At 37.3% G+C, this 25,839-nt stretch overlaps 3 protein-coding genes across 3 annotated transcripts; 2 read left to right on the forward strand and 1 right to left on the reverse strand.

Annotated features, from left to right (window-relative positions):
- Positions 1 to 1,208: 1,208 nt before the first annotated feature.
- On the forward strand, positions 1,209 to 13,329 carry LOC135619032 (2-oxoglutarate-Fe(II) type oxidoreductase hxnY-like). Its single transcript, XM_065120599.1, has 11 exons — positions 1,209 to 1,608; positions 2,106 to 2,301; positions 6,952 to 7,020; positions 7,269 to 7,320; positions 8,738 to 8,859; positions 10,955 to 11,055; positions 11,158 to 11,216; positions 12,057 to 12,113; positions 12,253 to 12,298; positions 12,514 to 12,593; positions 13,086 to 13,329. The coding sequence occupies exons 1-11, from the start codon at positions 1,531 to 1,533 to the stop codon at positions 13,144 to 13,146; spliced, it is 921 nt and encodes a 306-aa protein (XP_064976671.1). The 5' UTR covers positions 1,209 to 1,530; the 3' UTR covers positions 13,147 to 13,329.
- A 148-nt stretch (positions 13,330 to 13,477) lies between these two features.
- LOC135619030 (chaperone protein dnaJ A6-like) lies at positions 13,478 to 17,546 on the forward strand. The gene is made up of 8 exons (XM_065120597.1): positions 13,478 to 13,802; positions 13,988 to 14,177; positions 14,265 to 14,457; positions 14,544 to 14,682; positions 16,004 to 16,137; positions 16,226 to 16,368; positions 16,703 to 16,901; positions 17,025 to 17,546. The coding sequence occupies exons 2-8, from the start codon at positions 14,028 to 14,030 to the stop codon at positions 17,342 to 17,344; spliced, it is 1,278 nt and encodes a 425-aa protein (XP_064976669.1). The 5' UTR covers positions 13,478 to 13,802; positions 13,988 to 14,027; the 3' UTR covers positions 17,345 to 17,546.
- Positions 17,547 to 19,270: 1,724 nt separating this feature from the next.
- Positions 19,271 to 25,555, reverse strand: LOC135619125 (uncharacterized). The gene is made up of 4 exons (XM_065120823.1): positions 24,886 to 25,555; positions 24,177 to 24,450; positions 22,561 to 22,654; positions 19,271 to 19,754 (listed from the first exon to the last, which is right to left on the reverse strand). Exons 1-4 carry the CDS (start codon positions 25,452 to 25,454, stop codon positions 19,492 to 19,494), a joined length of 1,200 nt encoding a protein of 399 aa, XP_064976895.1. The 5' UTR covers positions 25,455 to 25,555; the 3' UTR covers positions 19,271 to 19,491.
- Between the last annotated feature and the right edge of the window lie 284 nt (positions 25,556 to 25,839).

The raw sequence follows: 25,839 nt of genomic DNA on the forward strand, positions 1-25,839 counted from the left end.
GACATGATGATGGCTTTGTTTGGTTCACTTCTTAAGAAATTTAGATACTCATGCAATGGATTTATGGAACTACTGGTTTATAAGATTTATTGCTTTTGGATGGTAAGATGTGTTGCATCTTGCCCCACAAGAGCTTCAGCAGTTCCCCAGTTCTGTGTTGCTAACAAGTTAGATTCTGCATGACTGTTTCTTTCTCTTTTGCTGGATCGGATTAACCCTCAATTTTTATCAGATGCATGCTACATAACGAGGTCCTCTGAAACTACACTCGTTTATTGTTGCTATGATCTGTGTCCTACTGTGGTTCCAAGACGCATTTAATGTGGTGCACTCTCGCACACACATTGACCTGCACACACACATATAGACGTAGAAAACACAGATTTTTCACTCTTGCTTGTAACAGAGGATCCAAGAACAGGCAGACCTCCAGAGCATTTCGAGGGAGGATGGATAATGATTCCAAGCCTCAAGTTCAAAGGTAAACCTTAATTTCTTATAGGTAGCACATAATTGTTTCCCTTAATTAATAGCAAGTTAAATATATGTGTTATTGTTGAGAATTTTGCACTGTCATATAAAATAAATACTTTTCATTGGAGAGTAGAAAGTAAATGATGTAGATTGACAACAGGATTCTTGCCTCCATCTTCCTAATTAAGGATCAACTCCTTCCAATAGATGATTGCTCATCATGTTTCTGTTCTTCTGTTCTTGTTGTCTTTCGTATTACAAGTCCTTTTTGCTGCGATCTTAAACTTGTAGGATGCGATGCTTAGTCTTTAGACTACATTCTGGTCTTACTATGTTACTCAGGAGTGTTGTTAGGATTCTTTGGATGATCTTGTGAACCTGTTCATTTTCTTCTGCCTTTCTTCCATTTACACTCTTCTCATTTGTCGTCTTCCAGCAATTTCTCCCTCCATTTGGTAGAATTTTATTGGGTTTCTTTGTTTCTAAGAGAATGCATGATCTTTCAATCGGATACCATCTGAACTTTTTGATCAATGGCCAATACATATGAAATGAGAAGTAAGGATGGATCTTTTAAGGTATTATTACATTTACATATCTGCAAGATTAGGATTCATTCTGGTCATGGAAATAGACGATAAGATTGTATACCCGTGATTTCACAGAGGATGATACTGCGTCTTAACCATCCCCAGGTGGCCAGAATTGCCCAATTGGATGCCCATAACAGTCAATTATATCATCAGAAAAGTCAAAAGTGTTCTCTGGTGCTCGTTCGGTCAATGTGACATGAAGGTCAACGATCTTCCTAAGTCGCTTTTGTAACGATAATGCACGTTCCACTGGAATACTGATCACAGAAGTAACATTGATAATTCTATTAGACTATTTCGGAAAACGACGCGTGTCGTCTCACAGTATGGTGTCGGCGACTCTCGGAGTGCTCATTTAGTTCTTGCAGAGCCAGGATCTTAAACTTATTCGATCGCCTCAACCTCAAATCGACTGGCATCGACACGGGCGCGGCTCTGAATCGGGAGGGATCCACGCTAAAAGATGTCGAGCGGCCTCAGCCTTCCTCTGATCGACCTCTCCTCCCCCGATCGCGCCACCGTCGCTGAATCAATCCGCCAGGTCCCCTTTTCGAAACCCTACTTCCAGTTGTTCCAAGACTCTTAAAAGATTGTATCGTTTCGACACCGATGCATTCTTTCGCTCTAGTACTATTCAAACCTTATCAAATACGACTCCCCTATTGTACACCTCTTCGTGTTCGTCATCTTTTGCGAGACCCGTTTGTGTATCCATGTTGAGCAATTGAACTTCATGTTTTGACCCTATCGTGTTCTTGGCATCTTTCGGTTTAAAGAGTGGTTCTTTAGTTTCTGCAACGCTGTTTTTGGTTTTATTCTGACCAATTAAATCTCGTTGGGCGTTTTCTGATATATGTATCTTTAGTGAGCTATTGAACCCATCTTTCGTTATCCCTTACACCTCATTTAATCGTTCATACGTTAATTTAACGTGAATCGTTTATAATCGTTATTGTGAGTTTATAAAAATTCGAAGGAATAATTTTTTTTTACTTTTTCTTTGATATAAAGACAATTTTTTGCCTAATATTTTTTCAGGCATGTATTGAGTATGGATTCTTTTATGTAATAAATCATGGGATTGGCAAAGGTATTTTCCAAAAGGTATTTGAAGAGAGTCAGAAGTTCTTTTCACTACCTCTGGAAGAGAAGATGAAGTTGAAGCGCAATGATGCTCATAGAGGCTATACTCCATTATATGCTGAGACTCTTGATACTTCGACTGAGTTTAAAGGCAATTTTTCATGCTTATATGTTTGTCTCTTTGGTATTCGCTGCAATATCATATTGCTTATAGGCTTACTGTGGTGTCTTATCTTGTTTAAAATGACGAAATAATTTATGTTTGATGTTCTAGTAATTGTATTTGTAATACTTGGTTTCTAAATGACATTGCATCAATTTTCTTGACTTCTATGTAAAACTAAATCTGACTAGGAAGACACATCTGGGTAGGATCTAGATGTGACGTTGCAAATGCATGGGTAGGATCTACATCTTGCGTTTCAAAGGTTCTTTGATCTAGGGTTTTTAATACCGTTTCGTACCGCCCAGTACGGGCGATACGTACCGGTCCGCCAGCTGACTGGCACGAGGACACTCGCTACCGGGCGGTATTAGCCTAGTTGCGGCAAGTCGAGGCGACGAAGAAGAGGGACAAGTAACGAGAAAGAGGGAGAAGCATCGAGAAAGAGGACCGCGGAGTCACTGATGCGTCGTCACCAATGTCTCGATGAACCTAAGCTCGTCGAACCTTAGCGCGAACTTGTCTTCCATGCCCTTTCTCGATCCCGATCCGACGTCGCCCTCCCTTGACGATCCCGATCTAGGAGGTAACAGCGAGGAGAGTCGTACCTCTTTGGAGGAGGAGGTGGCGGTGAGAGCGGCAGAAGAGGAAACCACGAGGAAGGTGACAAAGACCCCGACCTTCTTCATCTTCGAACAGTCTCCTTCGTCCACTATCGCCGATGTCGTCTTTCTTCTCCCCATCTCCTTGACGTCAAAGGCCACAAATGAGGCGACGAGGAGAAGAAGGATGAGTCGATGACGACGAGGCTACCACTCGGTAATCTTCTTTATATATTTTTATATCTTTATATATTGATTTTTATATTTTTATATAAAAATATATATTTTATATCTTTATATATATATATTATATTTTTTTTTTTATATTTAGTATCGCTTGGTCCTAAAATTGATTTTTATTTTTTTTCTTAGTGTACCGCTCGATACGACTTGGCGTACTGCTCGATTCGCCTTGGCATACCGCTTAGTATGTCGTACCGTACCGTACCGAGCAAAGCTTGGTACATCGGTATGGTACGAAATTTCAATCCTTGTTTTGATATATGTGATTTTTTTAAATCAGGTAGTAGATTTGCTTTCAGTGATAGATATTATTGATAGTTTATAGTGTGTTACTTGCTGTGATCGAAAGACTTTTTGTGGTCATGTACTAGAAGTAGAATTATAAATGCTTCAGAAAGTCAATAATCACTTAAATCATTTAGGTTCTTTCCCATTGATCTTAAAGAAGGCAAAGAGGCCTGAATGAATATCCGATATTCCGACAAAACAAACTTCCAGTGTAACACCTTCAGAACAAGCTTTCTAACTGAGAAACATTTGACCTAATCATGTTTTTACTACAAGATTCAGGAGTTACTGTATAGTTGACTGCGTTTTGCCCTAAATAGGACTCTCTCGAAGGTAAGATGTTGCCTATTTTCCCTTTTATTAGAAGTCTCATTCTGTCACTTTTTGATTCCATAGTTGACTCTTATTAAAATTGAAGGGTGAGCCTTTATACCATACTAAAGTTGCTCATTTGCATCTTGAGTGACCATTCTGGGTTATGGAAACACCTCTCTTCTCATAGAGCAAAGTCTGCAAACCGTGTTGGTTGGAGATTTGTGTGTTGTGCTGTCCATTTTTTGTTTGAACTCTTGAATTAAGGCACTTCAAATTGATCTCTAAATGGAATGAGTACTTGGTACCCAATTTACAAGTACACCAATGCTTGCTTAATGAGAACTGAGAACCCTCTAAATCAGAAAATAAAATTATAATGAAAAATCAGATGGGCTTCCAATTCTCTTTGACGTAACTCACTTCTGCACTACACTCAAATCTTTTGCACCCTCTCCTTAACGTAGGATAAGTTGCTTACTAATCTAATGTAGGACAAAAGCATGATGGGCAACAAAGTTTTTCCTAATATGGATTTAAGTAAAGGGAACTAACAAACTTACTCTGTTTCAAGGAGTAACTCCCAAGACCAAAGATCTTATACCTCTGCACTTTTCATGCATACGATGAAATTATATTTTTGTCTCACATCACTAACACATAATATGAGCAAAGAATTATTCCTACATTTATCAACTGATTCATCTCTTAGTTATAATCTCTTTCCTGTTTTATAGACATTCCAAGCAGAATAAAAAAGGAAAATTATTCAATAAGAAAAAAATTACGTTAAGTAAAATCAATTGCCTATCTTTCTCTTCTTTTGGGAAGACAAAATTTCGGAATTTTTCTTGGCAAATAATCTTTTCTCTTATTATATCAATAGGCATCTATCTTTATAGAATGATGAAACTTCCTTTTAGAGATGAAATCTTTAATCAAATTCAAGCCTCATACCCTTCCTCTTTCCTTAGAATTTTCAATCATACAAAAGATTTGCCTCCTTTTATTTTTTATTTGTTTTTCTCCCCTTCTCTTTAGACAATATTGGTATCTAATTTAGGATTATAGATGACGTCATCATTTGTATACTTATGACATTTGCAACATCCTGCTAAACTACTAGAATTTATTTAAACAAATAATAAATTAAGATGACCTGGCATCACTAGAGTGGATAACCCACTCTCCTGTCTTTTATTCTAAAGTACTGCATGTTCCATTTGCTGATATTCTTTCTCTAATTTAGGCTTGAAATGTTAATTATTTATTCACATATACATAAATGGTTCAATTCTTGAGACCTCTCTTTGATGGTCAGAATAAATACAACTTCGGTAGTTTCATAGCTTGTTTATGCTGTTTCTGGAGTCTGCTTGTCAATTCCTAATGTGAGTAGAATGCAGAATCTCTTTCTACGAGCAAAATCATGTTTATCATTTAGATTGTGCTAAAATATGATCCTACAGATCTCAATTATCATGAAACAAGAATAGACAAAATTGATAAAAGCTTGATTCTTACAGAATTTGAGAGACATTTCATGAATTATTTGAATAACCAATTATGCTCCAATTTGCTCAAACGGTGTCATTTGAAAGATATATTAATCTAGTTTCAGATAAATTAAGTTTTGTATGAATTAGAGTTTCCAGCAAGGAGTTATAAACAGTTTAGCAACCAAAGGTTAGAGAACGTCATCTCTGTTTTGCAGAATTTATAGAGTTGATTAGAATTTAGAACAGATGTTTCAATAGGCATTTGTACTTCAAATCTTTCATATAAGGTATAAAAAGAAATATCAATGAGTCTGGTTTCTCATGAAGTAAGTTTTGCCATAACTGGATTCTTTAACAGAGAGTTAGAAGTAAAATAGTACTAAATGGTCAGAACTTACAATCTTTGTTTTACAGATTTCATAGGGTCAATTGAAATAAAAGTTTAGGTAGGTATTTAGACTCCAAATTTGTCAATCTTGGTATCAAAAGAAATATCAATAAGTCTATTTTCGAATGAATTAGGTTTACCCAAATCAGAGTTTGTTGCCGAAAGTTATGGCTAGCATAAAGCAGAAAGGTCAAAATCTCGAAAAATTTCAGATTTATAGTTTTATTCCTAAACGAGGGAGATATCATGTGCAAAGTCAAAATCTTTCGAATTTTTCAGAATTGAGATGAAATCAGAGATCAAGATTATTGTAAGATGGGGTTAGAATACTTGCCTTTGAAGGATTAGATCCCAAATGAAAGGATTTGAGCTAAAACCCTAAGCCCCAAATCCTACCCCTTCTTCTTCTTCTTCTTCTTCTTCTCCCTTTTTTCCTCTCTTTTCCACAGATGTTGTCTTCTCAGGTTCCTTAAGAACGAAGGCAAAGGTGTAGAGGCAATGGAATTTGTCTTTTTGTGTATTTTGCAGTTTAGTCCTTGTATTATTCATATTTACGATTAGGTCTTCAGGGTTTACAAATAGGTTTCCAGATTTTACAAATAGATCCTCAGATTTTTACAAATAGGTCTTTATAAACCATTCAAAATAGGTTCTTATAAACATTCCAAATTTGATTCTGACATCACAAGCAAATCCTTATAAACATTTAAAAAATGATCCTTACATTACAAACAAATCTTTATAAACATTTCAAAAATGAGGGATATTACACTTTATGATGAAGAGGTGCATGAGGTTTAATATGAAAGTATTTGCTTTCATGTTTTGGTGTAGCTAATGTGCTGTTAGTCTTAGATAGAATTAGATGATTGCAATCTTGATGCCAGACAGCATACTGGTTGTCATATATCTCTATACCAGGCATTGATATTGTCAGGGACAGAAGTCACACAAAGGCAGTGGACAAAGGTTTATTTACTTTGGTTTTGTTTTGTTCTGCTTGACCCAAAGCTCATGTTTGGCCCTCCTCTCCTCTTCCAATTCTTTAGGGTTTGTCATGAGGAGATCATTGCAAGGATTTGTGGATCACAAACCTTGATATCTTTATCATGTTTAAATAAATCCTGATCATTTACTGTATGCCACCTGGTTTGGGGTAGTTCATGATCCACTCTATGCTTAAGACTGTTGTGTATTGAGCATCATACACCATGTTATTTAACTATTTTTTGATGTACCACATGTATATTTTCTCTTATCTGAAAAAAAATTGATTTGGATTCGTTTCTTATTCTTTTGACAAAAGGGGACCTGAAGGAGAGTTTCTACATTGGAAGCAATTCACAAGATGATTTGAATCAGTGGCCTTCCGAAGGTATCTTTTTTTTTCACTGTTAGCTTACAGGTGAATTGGTCTTCTTTGTCGAACAGCTATGGATTGACAGGAGCTCAAGTTACTTATCTCTGGTTTTTTTCAGTTTGGTGGTTTTTTTCATCGTGTATACATATGATGATAATGTTTTTCTTCTAATATGGGCCCATGTTTTGGTGGTGTGTTTGTCATACTTTTCATACTTACTCTAACAAACAAAACCTACGTTGTCTTTGGCATGTGCATATCAGAAAGTTTACCACTTTGGAGAGATACAATGCAATCATATCATCAAGATGTGATGTAAGTTTCTTCTTATTATGTTGTCATTGTTACATATTGTAAAGTGTTGTAACACATCCCTTATGTGTTGCTTGTATTTACATTGTTAATTTCTTCATCTATGTATCTTAATTATAATTCCTGGTATTCTGGTTCCACACCATTCTTATAGTGACCAAAATTGGTATCGGACTAATATTTTAATCCTTGTTGAATTGATACTTGTGTTTGTGTGATTATTGGTTATGTTAAATTATTGATTTGAATGATAATAAGTACGATATTCAAAGTGCTGAAGATCTTGATTAATGTTCTACATCATGTTTACAATTTAGAATTGGAACAATTGCATATGATCTCCTTGAAATGTATCAATTATTATACGTGGCACTGAAATTGAAAATTTTAGAGACCATGAATTTTACCTTGGGTATTTGGTACTAGATCAGGAAGATCTTCATTAGCTACATTGTGATTAGTTGAAATCTTATGTGTTGTCAGAGGCAGTCGCTAGATGCCTACACAATCCACTTAGGTAATTTAGCTATCTCCACCACCTAGATGTCCAGTGCTTTGCAGGGTTTAGGTGATTGCCTATGGGCTTGCATGGGTTCTAGGCAGCTTCCTAGTTTTACTTAATTGCCTCTTAATTGTAACAAACCGTATCAGTAATGATTTTGCTAAAATGAGGTAATAGGATGAAGGTACTTGTCATTTTTAAATAACTTAACAAGAAAATGTTATTTTATAACTACATTTTTTAGTTCTACATGTTTACATAATGAAATATAACAACAATGAATACATTATTTTGAGTCGAAAGTGAACAAAGTCTCACAGTTCATTTCAAATGGAAGAGTTTGGAAAGTGAAAAATAAATGCAAAAAGGAAGCACAAAGAACAAACAAAACAGCCACCAGTTACTATGTCTTAGCCCATGAATGAGAAGAAAAGAGTATCTTGTTTGTCTCTGGACCACATGATCCTGGTTGCCTTCTTGCTTGTCCTTTGAATTCATTCAATCACTAATAATAATGGTGGGACAGAGTTGGTAGAGGGAGAGTATAGAATGTAAGGAAGAGCAAAACAAATGAGTGTTTTTAGAATGTAAAATTAGAGGGTCAGAAATAGGGGACAGGAGTCTAAATGGAGCAACTACCTCATGTTAGTCCCCCCTTCCTCTGCCACATGATTGTTCTGGTTATTCCTCTGTGATTAAGATAATAATTGCTATTTTGATGAGAGTAAAGTTCAAATCAAGTAAACATCATGATTAAATAGCACAAATAAAGAGATCATAACAGGAATTCAGTACTTTCTTTGCTTTAATTTTCTTATTTAATTTGCTTTAAATAGCACAAATCTAATTGGCTTGCAAGTCTTGAGGCCGAACATATGATATATTTACTGAGATTCTGATGAGCTTTATTAAATTCAGGTCTGTTGCAAAAAGGTTAGCATCTTTGATAGCTTTGTCTTTGAACCTAGATGATAATTTCTTCGAGAGAATAGGGGCATGGGATTTTCCAATGGCTTCTGTTCGCCTTTTGCATTATCCAGGTATTATTATCAAATTTACTTTATTATCTTATGCCAACACTACTCTCTAGTCCTGTCCCTAATTATTGCTTCTTTGTTACTTGACTTGCATTCATGCTTATGTGAGGCCACTTAACGGTATTCTTGTCTAGCATATCTGTATCTATACTATCACATTTTATAGGAAAGTTTGTAATATTAACTGTAATTAACTTGTAATCCCAAACGAAGTATTTAAATAAATATAAATGTTGGGACTTTGATGTTGTTGAGGTTTTGTGCTTTCATTGTGTCATGAAGCAGCAATGCAATCAAGGTGTTTGATGCTTGTCCATGATGCTTTTCGGTTCTTGTTCTCCGTTGTTTTTTAGTGTTTTTGTCATGACCGGGGTTTGATAGGCTAACTGGCCTATCAACTTCGTTTGGCCCAAACCACTAGCCAAAATACTTAAGTTGAAGTTGATAGTAATATACTCATTAGACTTGGGACTAATCGGGGTATTACAATCACCCTCGCTCAAGAGCTTGATGTCCTCGTCAAGGCTCAGCATAACCCAGATCAAATCCTAGCATGGTGCATGTGAGTTACAGCCCAATATTGGCTCCACATCATAACAAGACCTCTTACTCCATCCACAGGTAGCCCTTTCCTACTCGACCCCCCTCACCATGCCCAAATACTAGGTCGACTTTAATACCAAATGTCACGACCCGAGCCTGATGGGCTAACTGGCTTAACAACTTCATCTGGCTCAAACCACTGACCAAAATGCTTAAGCTGAAGTTGATAGTAGTCCACTCATCAGACCTAGGACTAATCGGGGTGTTACAATCTCCTCCACTCAGGCTTGACGTCCTCGTCAAGGCCCAACATAGCCTAGATCAAACCCTAGCATGATGCATGTGAGGCGTAGCCTAGTGGTGGCTCCACGTCGTGACGAGTCCTTTGACTCCATCTACGGGTAGCCCTTTCCTACTCGAACCCCTTTACCATACCCAAATACTAGGTCAGCTCTGATACCAAATGTCACGACCCGGGTCTGATAAGCTAATTATCCTATCAACTTCATTTGGCCCAAGCCATTGGCCAAAATACTTAAGCTGAAGTTGATAGTAGTATACTCATTGTCCATTTTCGATATGAGACTAATCGAGGGTGTTATAATTTTCTCGTAAGCAGCATGTACGAGGCAAAAAGTTCTACCATCAACCCCATTTTAAATTGTTGTCAGTGTTTTTGTTTTTTGTTTGTCTTGTAAAACTAAAAAATGTTTCTTGCTATGCAAAGCTGTGCGGAGGTGAAAATAGTCAAAATAGCCCCGTCCTCGTGTGCCATGGGCTGATTTTTGGCTAACGGTCTTGTGGAGCGAAACGTCATCTGTCACAGCATCCTGAAACTCCCTAGGTGGCACAAGGTTGGACGGGGCCTTAGTTTTATGTCTAAGAGGTGGTGCAACGCCTTCAGTGTGTCTGATTTCCGTTCGATGAAATTGCTAAGTGAACATTGGGCTTGCACTTGCCTTCGAAACCTCCTTTGTGTACGATCGTTCAACCCGTTTTCGAGAGCTTTTTGTGCCTACTAAAAATCGATTGCTTTGTGTTACTTGTGATCCCATTTATCTTGTCCTTTTTGTGCCTTCTTCTCTGTGCAGTTCCTTTGTGGACTGCACGAGGTTAAGGTCTAGATTTGACTCGCATAAGAATATCGATTGGGTGTTACACGCCTTAGGCAATCCCAGCTAAGGACGTGACAAAGTAGCATCAGAGTGGGTCAAGCAAACATCGAATTGTCATGGCAAGGCAACATGGCAAAAATAGCACTGGTGTACAAGAGGGACAGCAACAATGCGTGGATTATTGTTAGTTTTTTAGTTTGATTTACAAGAGGGGCAGCAGCAATGCGTTGATTATTATTAGTTTTTTGTTTGATTTAGTTTATAGTTTGGTTTCCAAGAGGGGCAGCAACAATTATGGATTATTATTATCATTATGTGTCGATTCTTTAAAAGATCTACTTTGTTTTGTTGAGTTGTCTTATTATGTAATATTCTTTAAAAGGTCATATTATGTAATACAGATCAAACTTACTATGAAACTAATCTTTTACAATATTTAGGTGAGTTGTCTGCTTGTGATAATGGTAAATATGGAGCATCGGCACATTCAGACTATGGAATTATCACACTTCTTGTGACTGATGGAGTCCCTGGTCTTCAGGCATGTCTACTGAACATGTATTTTTTTTTTCAGAGAGTAAATAATATGTATGTTTCTCCAGCTTTCCAAGGTATTTATGGATACCACGTTGGAACTATTTAGATTTGCAGGGAAAAAGATACCAATCCGCAACTATGGGAAAATGTACATCACGTTAATGGGTAAGTATAAACAAGAAGTCTCACTTTTTCTGTAAATAATTGTAAATGCTAATGGATGGACTTGCTATTGGATTTCATATTTTATGTGATCCATGATTGGTTGCAATCTGAACACAATCGTTTATTATCACCAGTATCCATTATGGATCCATATGTATTATATATGTTTGTGCAGAATTAGCTAAATTTCTTTTGCACGAGCATACTAAAATTTCTCTAGTGCAGGAGGTTACATATTATTGTGGAAACTATATAGAAAAAGTGCCTTGTAAATTGCAAGGAGATTTGTGAGATGATTCTCTCATGAAGAGCTTTTAAAATGGAGAATTTATGTTTTCCTTTTAACACCATCTTATCATTTTTTTTTCAGCTTATATGTTTCACATTTCCCACAATTCACTCATTTATCTGACTTAACATGCTATTATATTTTGCTTATGGTATTCAACTTTGGCAGTTGCTCCTTATCCAACGCATGCCTGTACTCTGAGCTTGAAACCAGGGATTATATTGTACATTTCCCAGTTGACTTGTGTTTCTAAACCTAACACTTACTGATCTGCAGTCATTGTTCTGACGGTTGCATATTTTTCTACAGTTTGCAAGTGTAAATCATCAGCCATACCTGTTTTTCCACTTATTGTTTTTTTTTTTCTTTTATGAGGTTCTGTACTCGTGAATATCAATTGAGAAAAAGGCCGACTTGCTCAGTTTTTTTATAAACCAGTCTAAGATAATAATCTGGCATGAATATGTCCTTTCCGTTGGAATATTTGAAAATTTGAATCACAGATAGAAGATGCCTTATGTTCTGAAATCTAGCTGGGTATACTTTTGCAGAGCTTTCATTGTTAATGTTGGAGATTTATTGGAGAGGTGGACGAACTGTTTGTTTCGGTAAATTTTCAATCTTATATACTGTTTAAATTAATTTGATTGAACTTTCCAACACATTAGAAGTTTAGTTTAGTTTGTTTTTCATGTATTTTCTGATGTAGTAATCTAAGAGTACATATCTCTTAACCATAATTTGCAGATCCACATTGCATAGAGTCCTGGCAATTGGAAAAGATCGCTATTCTGTAATTATCTCATCTAATCTTTTATATATTTATGTAGACCTGAAAAAGCAAAATTTTGATGCACTTGATTTTAACGTTTCAGTTGTTACTCTGTGGTTTCCTGTTTTTGCTTTTGTCTTGTGAAAGACATACAATTGCCAGAAGTGATTCTGTTGAGGTTTTTTAACTGAAGATTGCTATAAGTAATGCTGACAAACGCATAATGACTTTGTCAGGTAGCATTCTTTCTTGATCCAAATCCTGATTGCCTGGTTGAATGCTTAGAAAGTTGCTGCAGTGACTCTCATCCACCAAGGTACCGTTTTTAAGACCCTCATTACTCTCTCTCTCTCACTCTCTCTCATAGATGGACGCATATTCCATAACTACATTCTATTGAGCATACTTATACCAATTGTTCTCAATGGTTCTTCTGGAGGTAAATACAAGCTGTCATCTTGAGATGGCATTCTAGTTGTCGGTCCATATTGATGAGAGTCTAGTATAGTCTTAAAACTGTAGAATTATTTTATTTGTTTGATGAGGAACAAGCATATGCAACAGCTGCTGCTGTTTAATATTTGTCAAGGCAGATTAAAAGCTATATAAGGTGATCCATATTATAAAATCCTAGTATGTATTCATAGGATTTCTGTAAATTTCCATTATTATTAATATACTAAAAGGCGCATCAAATGTATTCCGCAAATGTTCTCCCAAAACAACTTATAACTGTTATTGTGTTTCGTATTTTAGATTCTCTTATCACGCCTGTTTGATTTGGGTCATGAACTCGATTTTCTTGCAGGTTTCCTCCCATTCGAAGCGGCGATTACTTGAAGGAACGTTTAAGAGTTACTTATTCTTAACATCTGAGTGAAACAAACAACAAACTACAGCACAAGTGATACGGTGATGTGTAGAGTTCCCCTAAGAGACCTGATTTAAACCTCTTAGTTAGCAAGAACTCAAATGAATCTCTATTGACTATGTGCACTTAAATCTCCAAATCCACAATATTGTTGATGGGAAGTGGCTATTTGTTTTGTTCTCGACCAATGCTTATTTGCTTTTGACCACCCTATTCATTCCTCTTTCAGAATAGAAAGTGTACAAGAGTATTTTCATTTGTTTCCAAGAATCTCATGTCACCGTTGACATTTGTATCTTCGTCTATTCGATTTACTTTGGTCGGGCTTCAGTATATTTTGGGATAGATTTGCATATATATATATATTGTCGGGCCACGTCGACACAAGCTCAAGCGGAACCGGCGTGCGTCTCGTCACAAGCGACGTGGCCCCCGCCGAGCCGGCGTCATGCCCTAGTCCTCCCACGTGAGCCAACTACCGTAGGATCAGCGTCATCGGCGGTACAGATCTCCCTAACCGCTGACCAAACCTGCGAGCTACATTGAAGGGCTGGGAAAGCTCGGAATCTCCCTCTCCTCCTCGATTTCGCTTCGGGGCTTCACCTCCTCGGCTCATCCTCCACCGCCTCCGACCAGTTCCCCCCTCTGCATCAGGTTAGGGTTCCGTTCCTATCTCGATAACAAGTGATCTCGCCTTCGATTTCCTGTTCCCCTTCTAATTTCTTTCGTTTAATGTCGGTATTTTGGGTTCTTTGTGGTGATCTTGGGGGAAATATCAGTTCTTGGTTGCTTTTTGTTGTATCATTTGCTTGATTCGTACTATGGTCGTGTTTTCGTAGGGAAAGGTAGGGGAGTTCGGGACCTGAGAAATCGGTTATCATGTTTGGGCGTGCACCTAAGAAGAGCGATAACACCAAGTACTACGAGGTTCTTGGCGTTCCCAACAGTGCGAACCAGGATGAGCTTAAGAAGGCTTATAGGAAGGCCGCCATAAAGAATCACCCGGATAAGGGTGGAGATCCTGAGAAAGTGAGACCTTTTAATCTACTTTTGCCTTTTGTTTGCCTTTCCTGTTCTGTTAATGGTTAGTATCCGTCGATTAATTCATTGGAGCAGTTTAAGGAGTTGGCTCAAGCATATGAAGTTCTTAGTGATCCTGAAAAGCGAGATATTTATGATAAATATGGGGAAGATGCACTTAAAGAGGGAATGGGAGGAGGCAGTGGTGGCGGCGGCGGGTTTCACAGTCCATTTGACATATTTGAGCAGTTCTTTGGTGGTAGCACCTTCGGTGGTGGTAGTTTTGGTGGTGAGGGAGATCTCTCTTGCTATTCCTTTTGGTTTGCTTTGTGATTTCTATTGAGTATCTATCAATTGAATTTGTTTGGTCTAAAGGTGGCAGTTCGAGAGGCCGCAGGCAGAAACAAGGTGAAGACGTAGTTCACAGTCTGAAGGTGTCATTGGAAGACGTGTATAATGGGACATCAAAAAAACTTTCACTATCAAGAAGTGCATTATGCCAAAAGTGCAAAGGGTATGCATCTTAAGATCCTACACTTTTGTTTTGTTTTGTTTGGAAATTCCATCCATGATGCTCATTAGCTTAATTGGAAGAATATGTGCTATTTGTCACTCACCATGAGCTTGTGATTGGTATTAAATGCTATAGATTTGACTGATGTATTTCGACTTTACCTTTATACTAACTCTTGAGTCGTATTGCTAATTCAATCTAATTTGGGCATGCTTAAGTACATTCACTTTCACTTTACCTATATACTAGCTTTTAAATTGTACATTGTTACCTATTCTCTGAAATTTTTAATAAATTTTAATAGGATCTAATGCTATTAAAGGCATGCTTAAGTTTTTCCTAGGCGGAAGCTCATTGAGGTTTGGATTTCAGCCTTATCTGTCATGATCGGCCTGATAGACCAACGACCCATTAGAATCATTGGGACTAAAAATGCTTTAGAATCATCTAACCCCATAAACAACAACATCATGCCTTAGTATGTAGCATGTGAGGCCCACAATGCAGCTCACCAGTGGCTTCAGACTATAATGTGCCACCATCCTGAACCAGGTGTAGCTCTTTCCATTTTGGTCCTGCTACACAGCTTAGTATAAGGTCTACTTTAATACCACTTGTCAAGAGGCAACCTTATGGACTACAAGCCCAATAATTTGGAGGCCTAGAATAGCGATCCTGATCTTTTTGAGGCATTTCATATTGGCTTTTGCCATCCCAGATCAAATAAGCTGATCTGGATTGGGATAAAATTATTTGTGGCTTTATCCCTTAAAACCACAGGTCAACTAGCACTAGTGTCATATTGATTTAATGCCATGTTCTGAACATCATGCAAACATGGGTAAACATTGGACAGGCCCTGGTTTGACCCAGACTGAGTTGCTAAAAAAGATTGTACTGGGGTGATATTAGCCACGTTTCATCCAAGAACGTTGTGATATCATGTTTACGAAATTAATAATTATCCAATTGGATAGAGCAAAGATGGGTGTCAACTGTTAGGTAGTATTAATCTGTTTCATACTAGTGGAGTGTGTACAATTTTAGTTTGGTGTGAACCACTCTTTCATTTTGCTTGTTTCATTCTTCTTGGTGGAAGCACCGATGCTCATATTATATACACACCTTAGCATAGACGCTGGCATGTCCTAGAGTTTCTAGAAAGAAGTACCAATCAAGTATTCACAATTTTATCAATTCAGTTTATTCCAATTTTATGATAATTATGGTACCATTTGTACCTACAACAATAAGAAGTGTTTTCGCATCTGTCATTCAGGAATCTACTTTCTGTGTTTTGTTTGTTTGTTGATCATTTCAGAAAAGGTTCGAAGAGTGGAGCATCAGGGAGATGTTATGGATGTCAAGGGACAGGAATGAGGACTGTTACTAGACAAATTGGACTAGGCATGATCCAACAGATGCAGCATGTTTGTCCTGAATGCAGAGGCTCAGGTGCTGTCAATCTTTTTTCTTCACCTGCTTGTTTCATGTAACATAAGCATTTGCTTTAGAATGTTATTCTGAATAAATTGTTTTGCAGGTGAGGTCATCAGTGATAAGGACAAGTGTCCACAATGTAAGGGGAACAAAGTTGTACAGGAAAAGAAGGTCTTGGAGGTGCATGTTGAGAAAGGAATGCAACATGGTCAGAGGATTGTATTCCAAGGAGAAGCTGATGAAGCTGTAAGAAAGGATCATGTGTCTCATAGTTTATCTTGTTTAGCTTTAAACTTCTTGTCAATTTAGATTTTTTTTTTTCCTCAGAAGATTCTACATTTGTATGTGTTTACCTTTCAGCATGTAGTCTTTTGCTAGAAATTACAAGACTAACTATGAATACAACATTTTCTGATATTATATGATAAACAGCATTTTTGTTACTGTTTCAATTCGTTATACATTCTTCTATTTTATTTTGCATTTGTGCTTGTTGTCTTTGGGTCAGATGTTCTCTGAATCTCCCGTTACTTCTCTCCCCTAATATGTATCCTGCTGCTTGCAATGCCTTGTTTTGCAGCCGGATACGGTGACAGGAGATATAATTTTTGTCGTACAACTTAAGGAGCACCCAAAGTTCAGAAGGAAGGATGATGACCTCTATATTGATCATACTCTCTGTCTGACAGAGGCACTTTGTGGTTTTCAGTTTGTTCTGACACATCTTGATGGCAGACAGTTGCTTATTAAGTCAAATCCAGGCGAAGTTGTTAAACCTGGTAAGCATCTTCTATTCATGTCACCCGAGTATATTTCTATCACCAATTCTTTCTTCCGGTGACTTAAGATAATCTATTGCCTTGGTTTTTTTGGCATTAAATGTCACTATTCTCTTCAATCAGGTCAATATAAAGCAATCGATGATGAAGGAATGCCTCATCATGGGAGGCCATTCATGAAGGGCCGCCTTTATGTCCAGTTCAATGTTGAATTTCCTGACACAGGTGTGTTCTCTCCTGATCAATGCCGTGCACTGGAGAAGATTCTGCCACCGAGGCCAAGCAACCACATTTCAAATATGGAACCAGATGAGTGTGAAGAGACCACCATGTATGATGTTAATATTGAAGAGGAGATGAGGCGACAGCGCCAGCAGCGGCAGCAGGAAGCCTACGATGAAGATGAAGATGCGGGTCCACGTGTACAATGTGCCCAGCAGTAAATTTCTATGATATGTTGTCTTGTGGGGAGTAGTCAGGCCTTTCCTGCTTCATTCTAGATTCCAATAGCTTAACAGCATTCCTTATACGTACTGTTTAAAGATAATCGCACGCAGTGGTGTGTTGATGCTTAAACCGATAGGTTGCTTGATTGGTGTCATTGGTTTTTCAAGTCTTAGATTATATTAAGATATTTTGACCAAATCCCTATCCTGTAATGTGGCAGTTTATCGGCATTATTGTCTTCTTACCTTGCTTGGTCTTTGTTAGTACAGATGCAGGATTGGAGAAGGAACTCACGCAGGAGTAAGACAACAATGCAACAACAACAGGCAGCATCAAATCATTATGATCTGCAAATCATAACTTGGTAGTGTATTGTGATTAAAAATCATTATTTGAGAAGCTCCCATTGTCTCCTCAGTTAATTGTTCATCTATCAAATCATAACTTTAGAGGCAGTGAATTCAATTTCCTCCAAACTGTTTCACACCGTATGGTTCTTAAGTGGGTTAGGGTATGAATTAAGTATGGAGCATTTCATTTCAAGTCGTCTTGTAGAATTATCTTGAACTGGATGTCTATTAAGCCTTGTGAGGAATGGTTGGACTCCATTCTCTCTCCCTCTCAATCATGGTTGTTTGTTAACCTGTCTCATCATTCCTTTGTTGCTGTTTCATTCCCTCTGCAATCTCCACTCTCCTCTCTTCCTAATACAAGTGTCAGCAATCTAGGTGTTCATTGTATATTCGTGATCTCTTTTCGATTTTTTTTTTTATTGTTTTAGGTGTTTTTGATTGGTATGGCCTTTTGGTTTGTACTTCATTTTTGTAAAAAACTTAAAACATTTTATTTTGGTATATCATGTTCTATCAACAGTATGCAATTTGTTCTCTGTGCTTGAAGGGTGATATGGTATAACATTTTTAGTATGTTCATTTTTTAGCTAAGCTAGCTAACGCCTTCGTGATGGCTATCATTTTACTTATCCATTCATCAATTACCAAGTTGACTCAATGTACTGCTTGATCACGGGATTAAAGCCTTAATCCCGATGGTGATGCACAAAATAGTTCGTTATCCAAGAAAACAGACAATGGTGATAACTAAAAAGTGAAGTTCAAAAGAATGCAAGCGTTAGCCGAGGGTGTTGTTGGTTCCTCGAAGCTCTTATTATTTCGTGTTGATGTATTTTAAGACGATATCTAGCCTTATTGGTAGAGACTATCATATCATCGTAACTTCCACTCCCCTCTAAAATAAAAATAATTATTTCTAATCTCACTAATTTTTATTAGTAAGTCCGATAGTATATCTTTATATACCGTATGTCAATATAATTCAATTGTACCAATAATTAACCGATGCAACAGTACAGACCAAAAAGATGGATCTTATTTGCTTTTTTATCAATTTTTGTCCTCAAGTAATCAAATATGAAACTCCTTTTGAGTATTAGATGTTATTTCTTTACTGACAATCAATATTATCTGTTTTCTCTAGTGACACTTGTGGAAAGGAAAATAATTGAAGAGATTTTAACACTTTATCAACTTCCAAAAATTTTGGGGCAACAGGTGCCAGAAAAAGATTAATATTATTCAAACCTGAGCATTGAAGAAATGTAGAGAGGCTAACTTTAGACAATTAGGGCACAGAATCATAATCCTATCATGAATAAATAAATACTTTGCATGTGGATTGGCACAAAAAATTAACTCCACATTCCGTGTATGTGACAAGGATAATAATAGCATCATGTCCCTGATTATCTGAATTCATTTTGTTCCAAAAAAATTAAAACCCTTCTTATCAAAATGAATCCTTTCCCTGAGAATTACCAGTAGAGCAGTAGTAGGTTCAGTGGATCACCTCTTCTCAACACTGCATGTGTGAAGCCAATAGCTACTAAAACCTCATTTCAAATATGCTGGGCACAATTAACTATAGCGGAAATTAAACATTAAACCAGGATAAGTTGTTGAAGGGAACAGAGTGTTATCAACACCAAGTATTTTTGCCTCTGGCTATGTCATCTTTAACTACTACACCTAACATGATGCTAAATCATAGACTTCAACTAAGCAACTATAAGAATGATGCTAAACTGTCAGAGGACATCCGAAGCAGTCATGTCGACGAGTGGTTGTTAGGGTTTGTTGATCCGTGTCACGATGACGATCATGAACACGATGATTGAGATCATAAATGAGGACTTCACCGCGTCATCAAAAGCAGTGTTCTTCTTATTCAACTCCTTCTCTGTGTGAAAGATCTGGTGTGCCAACTTTGAGATCTGGTCAATGAACTCCATAATCTTAGACTTGGCAGTACCAAGGATCCGGCCAAGGAAGCTGGTCTTGGTATCAGCATGTTCATCTGAGTTCCCTATTTCACTGCTTGCAGATCCATCTGCCAATACACAATGTTGTAACACAAAATGAAAAAACACGAAAAAGGAAAGATGTCCATAGAATCATATGTGATAGTGTAAGCTTCTGTTTCATAAATAGTTGGGAATTAAATAAAAAACTAGATGGATATGATCAAATATAAACACTTGACACAGTTGCCTCTCATCATCACAGGACCGGTTGACCAAAAACATCTAGAATTTAGACATATTATGCACACATTTGGTAGCCTCGTCATGCAAAAAAGACAAAGAATGATCATAATCATATATGACATTCTAAGCAATAGTAGCGACATAGTTTACCAATCATAGATAAAGATTTTTTTTTAGGTGTAAATCTATCTTAAACAGAATATATTTTTCAACCATCCACTTAACAAAGTCATTTACTATGTCACTTAACAAAGTCAACTCAATAAATCTTATCAATCACTTATAACTCACGAGATCAAAGAAACACCATATTCATAAATCATAACCCAATATTTTACTACAAGTTCACATCAAAGCATGAAAATTTCATATTTAACATCTCTAAACTTCAAAACAAAACTTAGTTGTCAAACTTCCACAAACCAATTCCCGTAACTTCCATGCATAGAAGATCATTATGACTCATCTTAATCCTCCTTCAACATATGTCAGTTGCCCTTTAGACTTTACTAAGAAATCTTGTTTTTCCATTATTTACCGAGTAGCCAAAATTTCCCAATATTACTAAGTACAATTCTCCCTGTAACTTTCCTTAATGTTTGGCATATCCCACATCAGATGATCTAAAAGGAACTCTACATGTTCACGCTTCACTAGAGGTTCAACAGCATCAATTAACCACAGTCATTTGCTATTGAAATATATAAACACATTTGATACTTGAAGTGCCTCTATAAATTAAGAGAAAATTATTCTTTCCACAAGTATGAAAACACTTCTAAGAAGCACGGACACGAAACTCGACAACACGCCATTTTTACTAAAACAGCGAGGACGTGTGTATTTTATATGTGTGTGTGTGTGTGTGCCCGCGTGTGCGTGTGTATATATATACATGTGCGTGTGTATAATATTCAATTAACATGAGTTTTATTATTGTTCATAATGCCTCATGTTCTCAAAGTTACTCAAATATTCTATTTTGTTATATTAATGCAAAAACAGCATCTCACTGAAATATCCAAGTTAAAACTGGCATGGGTTTGGATAACTGGATACTTGATCAGATTCAAGAACAGGCAGGGTGAATTTATGGGTACCTAACCTGTCACCTTTCCCGATCTATGTAGATTGGAGTCATCATTCCTAATCCATGTAGGCATGGTAGAAAATAAGATACTTCCAAATTCCAGTGTCTACTCAAGATTTTAAAGTCAGATTAGAATACTATGAATCTGATTCAGAACAGGTAAGCATATGTATACCAAAATAGGTTTTAACAAGTTAATCAGAATAAGAGTAGTAACAAAAATTAAGCATGTGACATTATAATTAGGGACATATCATGATCAATTCCTAGAAAAAAACAGAGGGAAAATCCTACTTCTGCGACCATTGGTGAGATCATGGGTTTGCACAAGCGAGGCCGCCGGTGATCCATTCCTAAAACGAAACAAAAGGCGATGGGTCCTTAAGGGCAAGAGGGATGCCGAGGGTGCACGTCGCGGGTCGCCAAGGGCACGCGTCACGTGACAGATGCTTGACCGCCAATGAGGTTGAGGGTCGCCACACGTGCATCACAAGATAGGTCACGGCACGCAACGTGATTTGTCGAGGGCACAGGTCAGTGAGGTTGCAGGTCACCAAGGGCATTGGTCAAAGCTGCAGTGGCATCGTCAATGCAACTGTAGCCTATAGGTTTTGGCATTCTGCTATCGGTAGCTGCTGAAGCTTGGCTTGGAACCATTGTTGCCGCTGGCATTCTGCTCCCTCTGCAACACACCTCATTCTATTATCGGTGACAGAGGGCCACAATATTTAACGTCAAGGATCCTCCAATAAGAAATCCTCCAAAGATTTCATGCCTCACCTTCACTTGAGGGCCTCATGAGCTCAACACCGCACGCGGGAAGGAAAGGCACAGGAGAAGTGTCCGACATGGATACACCATGCCCAAAATTAAAATTAAAAAATTAAAAACAAACACGTATCTTACATGTGTGTGTCCGAATGTGTTGATGACATATCCGGGTTTGACATGGATACATCTACCAAACTGACATGTACGTGCTTCTTAGAAGCACTTATCCTTGAAAACCCTTTACCATTCGAACTAATGATTTAAAAGAATGACTAATGATGACCCTACATGTTGGCTTTTAGTCTCCAAAATCACATGCCTTCTCCAGGAAGAAAAGGCATACAAAATCTTTCTTGTTTCTCTATTCTTACCATTGGTTACTAAGAAATGACTCCATGTTTATCATCGTATTAACTGAAATTTATCTACGATTGTTCTCATATATTGGATTCTGTGGATCACAAGACTAATAATCATTGCTGAATCAATCGATTGAAATATTTATTCACAAGCAAGAGAATGAATTATCAAAAATGTTTAACCTGATTGTTTATTTTCAACAAGTTAATCAGACAAATCAACTCTATTTCATTTGGACAAAGAAAAATCGGCTAATCAGTACAATTCTCTTGTACCTTGCTGTTCAAACTGCATGTTCATATATCTCAAACTTCAATCATCTCATTTCATATTTTATCTCAAAGCAGAATAAAACAATTCTCAATGTAAATTACTTGACAAACTTTTGCAAATTTTGCTGATTTAGGAGAACTTTTTCTTGCAAATACCTTCATGAAAAGATCGTCTCAGTTCCTGGACTACTTCATTATTCATTACTGCATCCCAAACAGCTGCATCAGATGAAAGCGAAACAACCATTCTCTGCATGAAGAAAACAAAAGACATTGAGAACCAAATTAGAAGTATCAATATAAGCATAACAACTTATAATTAGAAGAACCAATGTAAGCAATAACAACACCCCAAAGAAGCAGCATAAGGAGTACGCATTTGATGATGATATAAATGTTAATAAGCCAAAATGCCCATAGTATTTACAATTTAGCTAGTTAACCATATCGTAGAAACAGTAGTTGTTGCCATTCGAAATGTAGTTTGTTTCTACCTAGTGACAATCAAAACTAACTTCAAGTTCATAACTACCGGGGTATGATTGAATTTATTTTTTTCTAACTTATGTACATTAAACAAAGATGTTAGGACCAAGGTATACAGTTTCGAATAATACCGTCCATACCGAGCGGTACGTACTGGTCCGTTAGCTGACCGGTACACAGACCATCCATTACCTGACGATATATATATATATTTTTTCATAAAAGGCGACGTCGCCCCGCGTCGGAGAAGGAAAAGGCAACATCGCCGAGGCGACGCGACGTCGCCTTTTATAAAAATATTTATATATAAATATATATAATCATATATATATATATATATATATATATATATATATATATATATATATATATAAACGAGGCGACGTCGCCTCGCATAGGAGAAGGAAAAGGCGACGTGGCCTTTTTCGACGACATCGCCTTTTATAAAAATATTTATATATAAATATATATATATAATCTTATATATATATATATATATATATATATATATAAACACCAAGCGGTATACCGAACGGTGTACTGCTCAGTATATAATATCGTATCGTACCAAGCGAATGTCGAAACTCCGATACGATACGATATTTCAATCCTTGTAAATTGCTTCAGGTATAAAAGAAGACAAACGATAAATCACAAGTCATATTCATATCAAATACAGACATATAGATACATATTGTGCTTTTGGTTTCTGATATGAAAAATTATTGTAACAAGTAACTTTAATGTGCCAAATTTGTGATATCCTTAACCATGTCATGCTAAGGGATACAAGCTTAACATGCCTGATGGTTCTACTAGATCACAATGCCACATTCCTGGTTGCTTCTTTACATAGCTGTTCTTTTAATGTTAATGTCTACAAGCAGCATCTGAACAGTAAAATATCATTTAACATAATGAAACTTGTTATGTTACATGAATGAAAACTCCATGACTTAAAAGACAGTTTATAAGAGACTTTAGGATTATTTACATAATGAACTTGCCTTCATCCAGATTATTGGCTCAATAAAAGGTGAAAAATCACTATTTTTTTAAGCAACTCGACTTCCAGTGTCCACTTGACCAGAACAAGCTAGATTTTAAATAAGTTATATAAAAAAAGAGAAAAAAACAAAGAAGTAATTCTGCCTTATAACAAAGTGCCTTCGCGACTCTTATGAGTTGCCAGACAATGAAGAAAGTAATAACCAAATGCAGTGTGCAAACTGTATAAACATAGAGAAAATTCACACGAAAATATATGACACAAGTCAAGAATTCACCTGAACAGTTGCATTCCTCTGGTATAATTGAAGTGCATTAAAAACTCTCTCCTCACCTCTAGACTTTAAAAAGTTCGATTCATAGAGCTGAATTGCAGGTTCAATCCAATCAGACTGACATTCAACCGAAGACTCAGACGAATAGCCTCTATGCATTGCGCCCGGTGTAGTTATGTCATCAATTACGTCCTCCGCCAGATAAGGAGACGATCCATTGTCTGAAACCTGAGATCCATCATCAGTAACCTGAGAAATCACGGCTGGTAGCAGTACCCTAAATGCAGAAAAGAGAAGGCATCACAATCAACATGAAAAATAGAAAATTGATGATATATGATTTAGATCTTGAACCTAATAATGGAATATTACAAAAATAAAGTTATTTAATGGGAGAATCAAACAGAGAAATTCTCACAAACGAAAAAAACATCAAGAAAGTATTGTTCTACATAAAGAAGTGCCAAAAAAATCTCTTGGATATAAGCAGAGGTTTACTGGTTTCTAAAATCTCACAAATCGCTCATTCTTTATCTCAAATTAGTTCTTTTTTCTCCAAGTGAAGGATTCAAGCAAAAGTCCAACATCCAAAAGAAACACTTATCGCATACTTACTTGCAACAGTACCATGAGAACAGCCAAAATGAACTCAACGACGATAAAAGAAGGGCGAAAAAGGATATTTTACGCATGGATACGAAGCTTATCTTACTGCTGAAGAGTCGAGATGGCATCGTCGGCCTCCTCCCTCGACGGCGCCGTACCGAACACGTACCGTTCAAGGGTTCCGACCCCGTCGTCCACCACTACCCCCTCGTCCCACGCATGCTCCTCTCCTCCGACCCGCTCCCACTCCTCCCCGTCGAAGAGCGCGTCGCGGGAGTCACTGACCGCCCCCTTCCTCGCGGCGGAGTCTAAGGTGGGCGCCGAGGACGAGTGCGGAGACGTCGCGCCAGACGACGAGACGCGCAGGACAGGGGCCGAACTTCCGGCGCGCGCGGCCGAGAGCGGCCCTCTGACGCGGCCCGCACCAGCCCCGACAGCGCGTCCGACGGCCCGAAGCATGTCGCCGCTGATCATTCCCGTGGAGCGTCGCATCATCGTGGGTATGTCTCCAAAAGAAAACGATGAGGACGTGAAAGAACCAACAAAAGAGGGGGAGCGGTTGGCGAAAGGAGGCGAACGCCGCGGTGTCGCGCTCTGAGATGGAACACGATGCCTATAAATGCGAAGCCGCAGGTGTGCGTACCGAAGACGGGTATCCGTCTTTGCTTTCTTCATTAATATCCTATCTTTACAGCTGATGTTATTCCAATTTTAATTGCAGAATCTCCACAGATTGCGGTTTTCAAAAGCCGATGAAATCCAATTTAATTCTAGCAAATAAATTATTATTATTATTATTATTATTATTATTATTATTATTATTATTATTATTATTATATATCAAAATTTAATATTTATTGATTGATGAATTAAGCCTCTTAAAATGAGATTTTAAATCTTAAAGAGGGGTTGTGATTAGAAGAATATCCTTTTGCATAATAATATTAAATTTTAAATTGATAATTTATTTGAAAACATGAGATAGAAAAGGTAAACATTTTAATTTTTATTTTTATTTTTAAAATCTGATGATAACCATTATATATAAAACTTTTAAATC

Source organism: Musa acuminata, chromosome BXJ2-8 (assembly GCF_036884655.1).
Source record: "Musa acuminata AAA Group cultivar baxijiao chromosome BXJ2-8, Cavendish_Baxijiao_AAA, whole genome shotgun sequence".
NCBI classification, from domain to species: Eukaryota; Viridiplantae; Streptophyta; class Magnoliopsida; order Zingiberales; family Musaceae; genus Musa; species Musa acuminata.

What these genes read in the sequence shown, in the direction of transcription:
- LOC135619125 (XM_065120823.1), bottom strand. Translation starts at nt 25,454, where the DNA reads ATGAAGAAAGCAAAGACGGATACCCGTCTTCGGTACGCACACCTGCGG. An exon ending in GCCATCTCGACTCTTCAGCA is followed by an intron (nt 24,451 to 24,885) that starts GTAAGATAAGCT and finishes TTCTGCATTTAG; the next exon opens with GGTACTGCTACCAGCCGTGA. An exon ending in AGAGGAATGCAACTGTTCAG is followed by an intron (nt 22,655 to 24,176) that starts GTGAATTCTTGA and finishes TTCTTCATGCAG; the next exon opens with AGAATGGTTGTTTCGCTTTC.
- LOC135619030 (XM_065120597.1), top strand. Translation starts at nt 14,028, where the DNA reads ATGTTTGGGCGTGCACCTAAGAAGAGCGATAACACCAAGTACTACGAG. An exon ending in AAGGAGAAGCTGATGAAGCT is followed by an intron (nt 16,369 to 16,702) that starts GTAAGAAAGGAT and finishes CTTGTTTTGCAG; the next exon opens with CCGGATACGGTGACAGGAGA. An exon ending in AGGCGAAGTTGTTAAACCTG is followed by an intron (nt 16,902 to 17,024) that starts GTAAGCATCTTC and finishes CTCTTCAATCAG; the next exon opens with GTCAATATAAAGCAATCGAT.
- LOC135619032 (XM_065120599.1), top strand. Translation starts at nt 1,531, where the DNA reads ATGTCGAGCGGCCTCAGCCTTCCTCTGATCGACCTCTCCTCCCCCGAT. An exon ending in TCATATCATCAAGATGTGAT is followed by an intron (nt 7,321 to 8,737) that starts GTAAGTTTCTTC and finishes TATTAAATTCAG; the next exon opens with GTCTGTTGCAAAAAGGTTAG. An exon ending in ATGGAGTCCCTGGTCTTCAG is followed by an intron (nt 11,056 to 11,157) that starts GCATGTCTACTG and finishes GGAACTATTTAG; the next exon opens with ATTTGCAGGGAAAAAGATAC.